The sequence below is a fragment of the Pyrgilauda ruficollis genome, unplaced genomic scaffold (genome assembly GCF_017590135.1).
Source record: "Pyrgilauda ruficollis isolate IOZ18807 unplaced genomic scaffold, ASM1759013v1 scaffold14, whole genome shotgun sequence".
Classification (NCBI taxonomy): domain Eukaryota; kingdom Metazoa; phylum Chordata; class Aves; order Passeriformes; family Passeridae; genus Pyrgilauda; species Pyrgilauda ruficollis.
The window spans coordinates 6,318,217-6,330,638 of record NW_024512543.1 but is presented as its reverse complement, the minus strand read 5'-3'; the positions used below and the strand labels follow the sequence as shown (position 1 = coordinate 6,330,638).

The 12,422-nt window shown below is 48.1% G+C and overlaps 1 protein-coding gene across 1 annotated transcript in view; it reads right to left on the bottom strand.

Moving 5' to 3' along the window:
* Nucleotides 1-12,422, bottom strand: part of PAPLN (papilin, proteoglycan like sulfated glycoprotein) — a 50,646-nt gene that overhangs the window by 12,006 nt on the left and 26,218 nt on the right. The window contains exons 10-19 of the mRNA XM_041460154.1: nt 12,096-12,219; nt 10,846-10,972; nt 7,862-8,069; nt 5,984-6,160; nt 4,537-4,693; nt 3,814-3,900; nt 3,010-3,298; nt 2,766-2,883; nt 1,926-2,055; nt 92-719 (exon numbers count right to left, since the gene is read on the bottom strand). Of these exons, the coding sequence (XP_041316088.1) occupies nt 92-719; nt 1,926-2,055; nt 2,766-2,883; nt 3,010-3,298; nt 3,814-3,900; nt 4,537-4,693; nt 5,984-6,160; nt 7,862-8,069; nt 10,846-10,972; nt 12,096-12,219 (2,045 nt within the window). The remainder of the gene's footprint in view (nt 1-91; nt 720-1,925; nt 2,056-2,765; nt 2,884-3,009; nt 3,299-3,813; nt 3,901-4,536; nt 4,694-5,983; nt 6,161-7,861; nt 8,070-10,845; nt 10,973-12,095; nt 12,220-12,422) is intronic.

Genomic DNA, 12,422 nt, shown 5'->3' with positions numbered 1-12,422 from the left:
CTGAGGCAACATTTCCACTCCAGAGAAAGCTGCACTCATGCTTCATAATGAGCAGGCAGAACAGGGAGGAGGGGTGGGTGGAAATCATCACCTGTGCAGAGCCTGTGCTGGGAACAAGTCTGCAGACTCCTGGTGCCCAAATCCCTCTGTCACAGAAACATCTGCTCCGAAAGCTTCACGCCACTGCTTGCCTTCCCGGGGCAGCACCTGCTGGCCACTGCTGCTCTGCCTGTCCAAGGGCCCAGGCATGGCTGTTTCCCAGGAGGGCAGCTGGCCCAGGCTGTCCAGTCTGCTTCTCTGGCTCTCCAGCACACCAGTCCTTGGCAAGGCCTCTGGCAGAATGTCCCTCCTCCAGCTGTGGCTGTCTTGCTTGGGGAGTGAAGCCCCATAGGTTCTTTCTTCTTGGCTGTGACTTGTGGTCTCTCTTGTGGGTGATTTATGCTGACCCTGAGCATGCTCTGCGTGAGAACTGGAGCCAGTCTGCTGGTGTTGCAGCGCTTCTGTGCCAGGAGAGGGCTGGAGCTCCAGATGACTGACCCCCACAGACCTGTGGCACACTCTCATGCACTCCTCCTCTGAAGCAAAGCTGTTTTTATTCCCGTGACAGCCGCCATACCAAAACCGGTTGCACTTGCCAACAACCCCCACAAAGTACCAGCGAGTGGTCCAGTTGGTGCAGGGGCCGTGGGCACTGGGCAGCAGGCACATGACAGGGTACGCTATCAAAAATAGTGGAACAGAGGGAGATGTGAGGGTCACAAAGCACAAAGGTCCAGGGGCCTCAAGCCACCTACCTAGATGATTTATCTGATGGCCCTGTGGCAAAGGGCAGGTGGGAAAGTAGGACACCTGGGTGTCCTTCAAAGCTGTGCTTTGAAACTGAGAAACTCAAAGTTTTTGCCTCAGTTTTGCCTCTGATGGAAGAACCATCATCAGAGACATTTCTGAATCTACATACTAGACAGATGCTTTACAGCCATGCTTGGAGAATTCTGCAACTGCAAAGCAGGCTCTGGGGCTTCCTCTCCTGCAAGAGACACATGGCTGCCATTTGCACAAAGCAAGTGGCTTAGACCCAGCTGTGAAAAAGACTCGTGCGTTACAGAATACCCCTGCACACTGATATAAAGAGGAGCACAACCCAAGGTATCTACAAACCCGGAGCCACGGTTATCACAGCCACAAGCTGACAAACACTGGATGCAGGGCTCTGGCTGCAAGGTGTGTTGTCAAGTTGTGGCTCAGCTGAGAGGATCCAGAGAATTTTCCCCTTCCTCAAGGCTGCACCACAGGGATGGCCACCAAGAAATCTCTGTGCTGCAGCAGAAGGGCAAGGCCCTGCAGCAGCAATATGCCGGCAGAGGGTACAGTTGGGAACTAAAGGAGCAGAGATGCTTTTGCCCAGCAGCCCTTGTGTCCTCATAGTACAGCAGGCACTGGATTGAAATTTGCTGGCTAAGGGCATCCATGCAGCCCTGAGCAACCCCTCCTTCCCCATGTAGTTCTCATTCCTCCCCTGTCCACAGGTTGTCTGAAGACTGAGCACTGTCCTGATTCCACAGGCGATCCCTACTCCTTAACCTGGGTATTTCGTTCAGAGCACTCCAGGCTGCATCAAAGTGACTTCTCAGGGACAAACAACTCCTGAGCAGTCCTACAGACTGACAGAGATCACACAAACACACTTCTGTCCAACTATCAGCAGAGGACAACAAGAATTTTTGCGGCAGCTGGCAGAGCTGAATCCTCAGGCTGCTTTTCAACACTCCCTCCAAGTTTCTGTTGCCCCAACTGCCAGGTAGAAATTCTCTTCAGAGAGATTATTTACTGCATTTTACAGAGAGCAGAACCTCTACACAGGAAACTTCTATATGCTACTGGACTCTTTTTTTGTTTCTAAACCAATAAGCCAAAGCATCACTTACGGTAGTTGGGCCTATTGAGACATCCTTCCCCTCGAGGACCTTTGGCTGAGGCGACGTTGTCAAAACAGCAGCCGTACAGGGAGCCGCGGCACTCGCCCGAGGGGTGCTGCTGGGACAAGGCTTGGCTTGCCTTGGAGACAGGAATGGAAAGCCAAGAGTTATCCTCACAAATGAGGACAGCAGCACATGCAAGGCACCGTGTGCAAGCTGTCAGCTGCACACAGCCAGCTGTTAGAGGCACCACTGTTTGCTTGTTTGCCTCCTAGAGGCTTTTGTCCTGGGAAGGGGTGGGAAGTTTGGCTGTCAGCCATGGAACTGGGCCTGCACTTCTCTGCAAGGCACACCTAAACAGTTCAGCAGCAGGCCAGTTCTTATTGCTGCCACCAACAAGCACCCCAACCTATGGGAAGGATCACCTCCCCACCTTGAATTAATTTGCAGAGTTGACAAACGAAAGCAATTAATAGAAGCCATGCTTTTCCGTTTTTTTGGTTGGTTTTTTTTTTTTTTTTTTCTAGAAAATGGATAGCAATCTTCTGACCAATAGAAATTTGATTACTCAGGATTATTCAATCAGGTCTACACAGGATGGCCTTCTACTTCTCAGACATCTCCCCACCACCTGCTCTGTGCCCTGCTTGTAGAGGATTGCAGGTGAATGCTCCAGACTGAGCAGGAACAAGGTGGGCCAGAGGGCTTGATGCCATGCCTCGAGTATTGGTTCCTCAGCAATGCTGGCAGAGATGAAGCCCAAGGGAATCTACAATGTGAGTCAGCAGGGTAAAATCTGAATCTTCACATCTGATCGACTCCTAAAATGCAAAGAGCTTTTGCACTTACTGCTGGAGTGGTTGCAGTGGGATGATTTTGTCTCATTCGAATGTCATGAAAATATTGTGGGCATCCAATGTTGTTTGGACCCTGGGCAGCCGATACTCCATCGGGGCAGCAGCCATACCTACAGACAGAAGGGCTGCAGTAACACCTGACCTCCCCGGTGAACAGGCATGGGCTACAAGATTCAGGAAGGGCATTGCCAGGAAAGGCAATGCCTCCCTGCTCAGGCCTATCTACTTCCAGCTACCTGTTTTGGTGGCAGGTGCTGAAAGGGCAACCTCTCCCCAGAGGGCCCGATGCCAGAGTGTGCCCATCTGGACAGCAGCCATGTGGGCTCTGGTGGCAGTCCTGGGAGCCAGTCCCTGCAGGGGGGTCCTGAGAGAAGCTGAGCCGATGGGAACCTGGGGAGCGAGACTGGGGCTCCCAGTGGACAGCAAACAAGTTGATGCCGTGATCTTTGGTGGATGGAATGTGTTGATTCCCTGAGGCACTATGGATCATTGTGTTCCCCAGGAGCATTCTTCCATCATTAGAATCTGGGGAGAGAGCTCAAGGTATGCAGGTGAGCATGAAAATCTGGCCAGCTTTCCTCCTCTCTGCTCTCTTTCACCTGCCCAAGGCTACCTGGCAGGATTTTCTGCATCACATCTAGGGGTGTCTTCTGGCCCATCTTTCCTCATCTGGTTGAGGTACTTTGCTCATTGCCTTGACCATTCTTCCTGCTGTCCCATGAGAAACCACATTGCTGTGGTCCCTTCACATCATCCTTGTTCCTACGATCTGCTTTGGGCATCATTTCTTCCAGGCAGCACTTAGGTCATGCTGATAGAGCCTGGGATCCATATCCTGTACAGAATCTCCTACATGGATAGATTCAAATACTGCTCACTGTTGGTGTAAAAGAATCTACATTTTGTCCCTGGCTCCTTGAGTTCCTAGGAACCCATGAAAAAAAAATGAGAGAAACAAAGTAAAGAATGATCCCTCTCCCTACCACAGCCTATTCCAAGTATCCCATCATCAAACCCCAAATTAAAAAAATTCTTCCAACCTGGGGCAGGGCTCTTTGGGTTGTAACGTGTCAGCAAGGACTGGCGAGTGACATTGTATCCCATAGTGTCCTGCATGCTGGGGACCTCTGCAAAGAGACACAAAATGGATGCAGTTAGTCCAGCACTGTGCTCTAATAATTGCAAATACATCCAACAATCAGCAGGAGATAAAAGCTGATGAAAATGTTCCTGTTCCTCTTGTGCAATAGCTGCTGAGCAGCAATTGGATTCAATTGGATTGGACTTGGTCAGGACAAGTGACCTACAATGGGCAGGCAGAAAAAGTCAGTGTTGCAGCTCTGACATGGAGAATAGACACAGACAAGAAACAAAACGTTCTGAAAAGTTGTGACTCCTTTAGAGCCAGTCCACAGAGGGATGAGAGTTGGCTACAGGTTGTTGCTCCTAAGCCTGCCCAAGTTACCATCCATCTGGACTGGGATGCCTGGGATCAGTCTGCAGCACACACACTGGATATAGCACACAGAATACTGGATTCAAAATGGACATAAACCAATGTTGTTCCCAAGCCTGTTGCATACACTTCAAACAGCACAGGTACTGGGACTCTGAAGATGCTTTGTGCACATAACCGTGGCAAACTCACAGGATGGAGACAGGCAGGCAAAAAGCTGAGAACATAAGCTGGTGCAGAGCTGGGAATTTCTACTCCTAAGAAAAAGCCTGTTGGGAAAAGCTGGGCATGCAGTAATATCACTCACGCTGTGGCAGGTAGCAGGGCTGTGTGTTGCAGCTACCCAGGGTGGCTGGTTTCTGTGGCTGGATGGCTTTGCACGTCTCAGGACTGTAGACTTTGGAGTCGCCGTCAGCACAGATGACCTGGCGTGTCCGGATGCCTGAATCGCAGCTCTTGGAACACTTGGGCACAGAGACAAGGCATTGAGCAGGCAGCAAAGGCTGAATGCAGAAACCCCACAGATCAGAAGTGGGGAACAGCTGCATGATTAGCTGCAGGCTGAGCACAGCTTCCTCCACCAAGACAAAGCAAATGATATTTCAGCTGGAAATCATCTGAACAATTAGAAAACCATACTTTAAACCATTTTACCAGATGTTCCACCCAGCCCTGAAGCATTAGGCTCTGTGCCACACTCAGCCTGTAACATCCAGATGAGCTGCTGTTACCCACAGTGGTGTGTCAGGGAGCTGGAGAGACTAATTCAGCCTGAAGGCATAAAGGCACCTCAATTCTCTGGGGATCCAAGAGCTGTGGGTGGGTCAGTTTGCATTCAAGAACAACAAATTACAACTGGAAAGCAAATGAGTGGCTTTCTTGTAAGCAGATAACTGGAGTTTGCCTTACTGGAAGCTGTGGATGAGAGGGACCAGTGGCTCAGAGGAGGGAATAGCATGAGGTGTCTGTGCAACCCATGTGGCTCATGGCAAGTTCTATAAACTTTTGGAGAATATTTCCCTCTAATTCAGAGAGGCACTTAGGAGACCTTATGATATCAGAAAGTCAGGAGAAAGATCAGATTAGGATATGAGACTTCTTTAGCTGTAACTAAAACTTGGCCCACATCTCATGAAGAAGCATATGTAACATGTTTTAGCCCAGAACAAGCTGGTCTGGCTAGCAGAGAAGTAAAAAAGTGTGTTTGGAAGTCACCTGATGCATGTGATCTACCCATATCTCTACCCCCTGATACTTTTCCCAGGTTGAAGACAGTCTGGCTTCCACCAGAAAGACAGGATTAATCCATCTGAAGCACAGTTTATCTGAATAATTACAAAAATGTACTTTAAAGCATATCACCAAGTGCAATGACCAGTTCTGAAGCCTACAGTTCTGAGCCAAACTTGGGCTGAGACCTGTTCTGCTGATCACAGTGATGGAGCAAAGAATTGAGAATAAGGAGCAGGAGTGGATTGTTTCAGCTTATTGGCTGCATTTTGCCACTGTCACTGAAACGATAATCTTCCCTCAGAAGGATTTATTTTTGTAGCAGCTGCACACAAAGCGGGCATCAGAATAACTGGAGCATTACTAGTGCCAGTTACAACATAACTGTGAGCCAAGGGACTGGTAATGAAGCAGTCCTTGCTCCCAGCCTCAGCCAATGTGCAGACTGCATGGATCAAAGCTTGTTTGTGAGGAGCACAGCAATACAATCAGTAATTTTGGAGCCATGACAGCGAGGTGCTCACCAGACCCCAGTCTCCAACGTGCCAGCCGATTTCCTGGATGCAGTTCTCCTTAAGGCAGGGCTGGGTGGCCGATGGCTTTGGCTCCATTAGACAAGCGAAGTCCTGAGCCTGGGAGCCCTGCTGTGTCCTGCAGGTGACAGTCCGGGTCTGCACTCCTTCCCCACAGCTGGCTGAGCACTGCAGAAAGGGGCCCAGCAATTACAAAGAAGCACCTGGTTTCCTCTTGCAGTTCCAGGCTGCGCTCCCTATCATTAGAGCAGAGCACCATTTTGAGACTGCCTGAAACAACCAGCTATCATTAAAATAATTTTCTGGGGTGGGAGTTGGCAGAGTAGCTGTTTATGCTGTAGAGGAGACAATAAGGCATGGGAGCATAGGAGAGGGTCTGGAAGATCTGGAGCTCACTGGATGATTTTGGCCTATTCATATACTTACTCTTGATGTCTCCCAAAAGGAGATGTGAAGGATGGATTTAGAAAAATATCAGAAAAATGCCAGACACTGCAAAATACATTGAGAACAAAACATGGCAGAAAATATCTGGAAACTCATGTTATTTACATCTAATAAAAACCAATGCAAGGTGAAGAATTTTAGGGAAAGTAAAAGGTTGGGTTCTTATATTGCTCATGTCTTTTGTTTGAAGACCTTGTGCTCTATTTTTACAGCGTGGAGCTGTGACAACTTCTATACCAGTAACCAGTTTGTGACATTTCCAACGCCCTCTTAAATTCACAGTGGTGTTTCCTGGAATCCAACCTACTTCTACATGAATTACCAAAGTGTCTTACAGAGAGCATTAACTTGGGGACAGTCTGAATCACTTCAGATGAGCTTCCCAGCTGAGCTTCAGCCATTCATTTACCAGAGTAACCTTTTAACTCAGAGTACACAGTTGCTTCTGAGAACACTGGAATGAATTACTCAGGCATCACTTTGTAAGAACATGACCCTTGGTGCCTTCCCCAAACAGCACTCTTACTCCACAACCCCAAAGTTCACACCTCACATCTCACAAGGTAGGGGGAAAGAGGGGGTGGAAGGACTTTCCAGTCTGCGTGATCATGCCTCAAAGTTGCATTTTGTGCTGTTGCACAACTCAGACAGGCTAAGTGCAACCACAAGATTGCAAATCAAGTGTTGCAAGCATGCACGTACTTCTTCCAATAGGGGAAAATTCACTTGTACTTTAGGGACTGAGTAGACATGCTCTTTACTTTCTAAGCCCTTGGAATGTAAGATGCCTTCTAAAAGCTGAGTGCACACAGTTTGAGCTGTTTGTACTCCTGCAGATATAAATGCACACAAGCATCAAAAATGCACCACATGGCTGTGTTTGGAGAAGCCCTGTGCAGACACACAGCAAACAGCAGGTCACCAGTATTTCAAGAGTTTTGCTGTCCTGGCTGGTAATGTGAGGCAGCAAAATACATGGAAATAACTAGCACAGGCAGAAGCCACAAGCTCCTGTTTCACAGAGGAGGGTGTCCTACTGCCCATCCTCAGCTGATGGACAGAAGCCCTCCTGCTGGTGCTCCACCTTCACCAGGCCTGGCTCAGAAACCAAGCCAGTGCCAGGTGGGGGGGGTCGGGGTCTAATAAAAACACAGATGTGGAGAAAGGATTGGCAAACCAGAAAAGAGAGAATGTGCAATGAGAAGAGCAGAGGTGCAGGGACATGCACAGTTTTGAGGAACAGGAGGAGTTCTGAGTTCATAGGAGGGCATCGGAGGGCTGCAGGGAGAAGTTCTACACCTCCGCACGCCACCTATCCAGGGACACATGCTTTTTGTAGCCCCAGAAGAGGAGCCTGGCACTTTCTCCCTAAGTTTGGCAGATCCTCCTCCAGGAGGCCGTTAGCTGCCCAGGGGCACTGACCTCGGACCAGGGCCCCGTGCTCCAGGTGGCACACTGCCGGACGTTGCAGGGCTGGCTGCGGCGCGGCTGCTGGCCGAAGGCCATGCACTCGGCGTCGTCCACCACGCCCTGCACGCTCTGGCCGTCAAACGCCACGCAGTACACCGAGCGGGTCTGGGTGCCCTCGCCGCAGGTGGCTGAGCAGGATCCCCACTCTCCTGTTTTCCACCTGTAGGTCACAGAATCAAGCACAATAAGAAAAAAGAAAAAAATAGTAAGCCCAGCCAAACTGCCCAGAGGCACAGAGGAGTCAGTGCCACATCCCTGCAGAAATCAAACAGGGATGATGTCCCCTTGCAGAATAGAATCAGAGGTGAGTTCCCACTTGACCAAGCATGCCCAGCTTAATTGGCAATGCAGAGCATTAGTCCTACTCCAGAGTCCCCAGCTACAAAACACTTTTTTTCTCTGGAAATGCAGAGCTCTCCCAGAAGGGGAAAATCTCTCTCCATGGCTTTTGGTCTCCTGATGTCTGCAAAAATGTCATGCCTGGAATAGAACATCAAAAAAAAGGCAAGAAAAATCTCAAAAAACCAATCCAGATCAGCTAAAAGAAAAGCTACCACTAAAGCCTAATCCACACATTACACTCCAGACATTATCAGAAGCAATAAAACCAAGCCAAGTCCTCACTCTGCCCGCAAACCATGCCAGACACTCTCAGAAGTGCTTAACTTTTCACTGACGGCCAGTAGAAAGCCGGCTTATTCTTCCCATCAGTCAAATTCTCTAACTGCAGCACACATACAAAAAGCCCACAAAAATGTAAATAGATTTTTTTCTCTCTTTGGTTGCTGAAGCTGCTGCAGAAATGATACACCCTTGCTAACAAGGGGAATGTGTCCACAAAACAATCTGTCTAGATACTAAAATCTCTGCCCATGGCCGCCCCAACTTCTCAGAGCTAGCTGGGTAGCTTGAACCACACCGTGCATGGCCTGGCTTCACTGACAATATGATGTTTCATCTCCAAATCCAGCATGCAGTGTAGTCCAAAGGCACTAGTTGTGGAGGGGGAGCATCCTGGTGATCTGCTTGCCATCTGCTATGTTCCCTTGCAGCCAGGTAAGGCCCAGCTAGGGAATGAAAGCAGTTCGTGTTTTCTCCCCCAGCATTCCAGCTACTTCCCTAGCATGGCTCTTGCCACCCCTTAACCAAGTTTCAGCCAGCCAATTCACATTCACATCCTAACAGGATTCCACAGTAGACTCTGCCATGGTCAGTTCCTAAAACCACACTTCTTTATTGCTAAAGATGCACGTCAACCCAAAACTGAATGGCCTTCACTATAAAATCTTTACTTTGGAAAGGGAACAAATACATTCAGTAGAAGCCATTTACAGTGGTGTGGTTGCAGGGCTTTATAACAAATTATTCATCAAGTTTTTTCAAAAGTTCCAATGGGAATAACTTCCCCCCCCGCCCCAGATACTGTATTCTGCCCCCTGTAAAGCAAATGTATGGTTTTGGAAAGGCTGTATCAACCAGATGGGATCACTTACAGCTTCCTTCAATTGCAAATTAAGACTTCTCTGACCCTTGTTTCATTTCCTTTGTAAGACAAGGTCAATCCTAAGGCTGGAACCCTCATCAGAGGGCAAAAATTGCCAGTCCTAAGCTATTAGCAGCTTGCTGGGAGACAACTGTTTTGCTTTTGATATTTTAACTTCTCATATCTTAGTGTACATTATTGTATCTCTCAAATCCTTGTACTCATCACATCTTACATACTGTTTTCTGCCTGCTATAGGGCCCATGCCAAAAAAGAAGAGCTTTTAAGAAACTCTAAGTCTTTCTCTATGCCATGCTGGCCAATGTTACAATTGCCCAAATGATCAGGCTCTCTTTTCCTTTATGTTCTTTTCTTTATCTTGATAAGTAAATTAAAAAAAAAAAATATTCGAGAACTTCTTTACCCTGATTCCAGAGAAAACATGAGAATAAGCAGCCAGAAGCTATGAAGAAATCATCCCTTTCTCAGTCCCCTAAGAATCAAGTTACCAGAGGCAAGTTACCTAAGCAAAGCTGCCAGCCAGCACCCTCCACCACCATTTTCACTGGCAAGCATCAAAAGCAAAGGAACACGCACTTCTACCACCAGTGCCAGAGAGGAAAGCCCCCACGGATTTTAGTGAATAACTAGGTGGAGAGCAGAAGAGAGCAGCTGCCTTCCTGTGCTTTCTGTAACTTCCTTCTGCTTGTTACCTCTTCATCTGAGAGCTCCGTGCGCCGCTGTGACTCCAGGCTTGCGGCAGGTAGATGTAAGAAGTCCTTTATACACAGAACAAAGGTTTTAAAGAACTTAAAACAAGTAGCTACAGGCTAACATGTATTCTGAAATGCTCCCAGGTGACCTCTCATGCACATGAGTGCTCTCATAGGCCTCCACTGGTACACAGATACACAGTTAGTGCTCATGTCACAGCTCTGGATGCCCAGTAAGAGCCAAGTGAAGCCAGCTGTAAGGAACAAGTTGGAAATGGCTGGGTGAAGGGGTTTGAAAATGCTGGAGAATGAAGAGACTCCAGGATTCATCCCTTTCTAAGGGAACAGACACTGGGAATGCAGAAATTACATAAAATGACACCAGCTCAGACTTTCTACTCTGTAGGCTCCAGCTCAAGAGAAGAAAAAACAGAGAATCTCTTTCATATCTCCTACATGGGATAGACAACTGTCTTCCACAATACTATTTTGGAAGGCAAATTTAATGTGTCTGTAAAATGAACAGGACGTGTTAAGCCTTTTCTTCTTGTGCACATAGAAAATGCCCTCACTCATCAGTGTTATCATCCCAATCTTTTGTCTTTGGCTTTCTCTTAGAAGTGAAGCACCTCTTTGGGGAGAACCATGCTGGAGGGCAGAAGTGAGAGAGTCACTTTTTTCTCGGTTCCAAAAGCACCTCAGGAAGAAGTCAGACATTAGAAGAAGGAAAGAAATCGTACCGTTTTGTGTGGGGACAAGGCTGATGGCCACACGTCCGGTTGTTGTCTGGTTGTGGCTTATTCCTGCACATGTAGTCTGGATAAATTTCATTGTCTATGGTACAAAACACCGAGCGGGACTGGAAGCCTGGGGGACAAGCAAGAGAGTGTCTGATCAACACAAGCTACCCAGCACTAGGTTAGCAATACACTGGGGTTGGCAAGGCAAGTTTCTGAAGTCATGTAGAATCCACACCTGTCCCAGCCATTCTGGAAAAGAGACTTTGTCTTTTTTGGCAGGTCTTTGTCTCTCTCTACATGGACAAATGATGCCTTCCAACAGTATAGGGGTTTGCTGGAAGAGCAAGGGAGACAGTGCAGTTCTGTGTAGCTGAGGGGAACTTTCCTGTTATATTATGGATCAAGACTCACAAGGGGAGTGCCCCAGCCGTAAGTTGCTCATGAAGGAGCCCTGCAAGATGTGTGCAGTGTACAGCAGAACTGGAGGTCTCCAGTTGGACTCAAAAGGTCAGCCTTGTGAGGACTGGATATGGGAGTAAAACTTGCAACTCTTCATGCTTCCTACAGGTTATGAGTGCCCAGCCAAAGACAATTTTAGCACCTACAGTCACAATATGGTAAAAGCTGCCAAAATGGCTATTAGGATGGAAGCCCAGAAGAAGCTGATAAGAGCTCTATATACTAATCAGCTGGTGAGGGGTTTTTTTGTTTGATTGATTGAAGTTTTTGGTTTGTTTTTCTTTTAAGCTTAAAATCCATGTTGTTGCTCATGGAGGAATCTGTAAACTGAATATGATGGGACACCCTAGGAGATTTGACAGTCCTCTTGGAGAGGGCGAATCTTCCAGGCAGTGGGAGAGGAGAATGATGTGATTCACTAATGTAGGCCAGGTCTCTCTGGAGAGGACCTCTCAAGTGGTTGAAAAGACTATGAAGACCTGAAGCAAATCAAAACAAAGACTATCTATGACTATGAAGATTCTTAACAGGTCCTAGTAATAAGTCTGAGAACTAGGGAATGGAAAATAAGAACAAGGCACGGGCCACGTGTTTGCATGGGCCAGTCCTTGTGACTCCTTGCATGACCCTCCCTTGACAAAACCTTAGCAACACCCTGTGGATCCCTGTGCTGCCTTCCAGCAGGAGACTGCTGGGAAGCTGCTGCAGAGGGCAGCACACTGTCACACTGCCTGCAGGGTGTGGATATAAACCCCATACCAGCCACCAGGGATCAGATCTTCTCCCCTTACCTCCTCCACATTCGGAGCTGCACTCGCTCCAGGAACTGTAGCTCCAGCTGTAACCCGAGGCCTGTCCTTGCAGGGGCAGGTAATACTCATACTGTACCCCGGTGTTTGTCTCCTGGCTGATGAGCTGCAAAAGCATGGGAGGAAATCAGGGAAATTACACTTTTCCTTTTCACAGCATTTCCCCACCATGTCTGATGGTTCCAGCTGACCTGCACCTCTCCCATTCAAGAAGCACTAATTCTCTGCACTGGATTTTCTCCTTGCCTTCCATCATGTTCTGGAGAGCATTATTTTTCAGAGAAGGGTGCATTCATCCCTCTTGGCTGT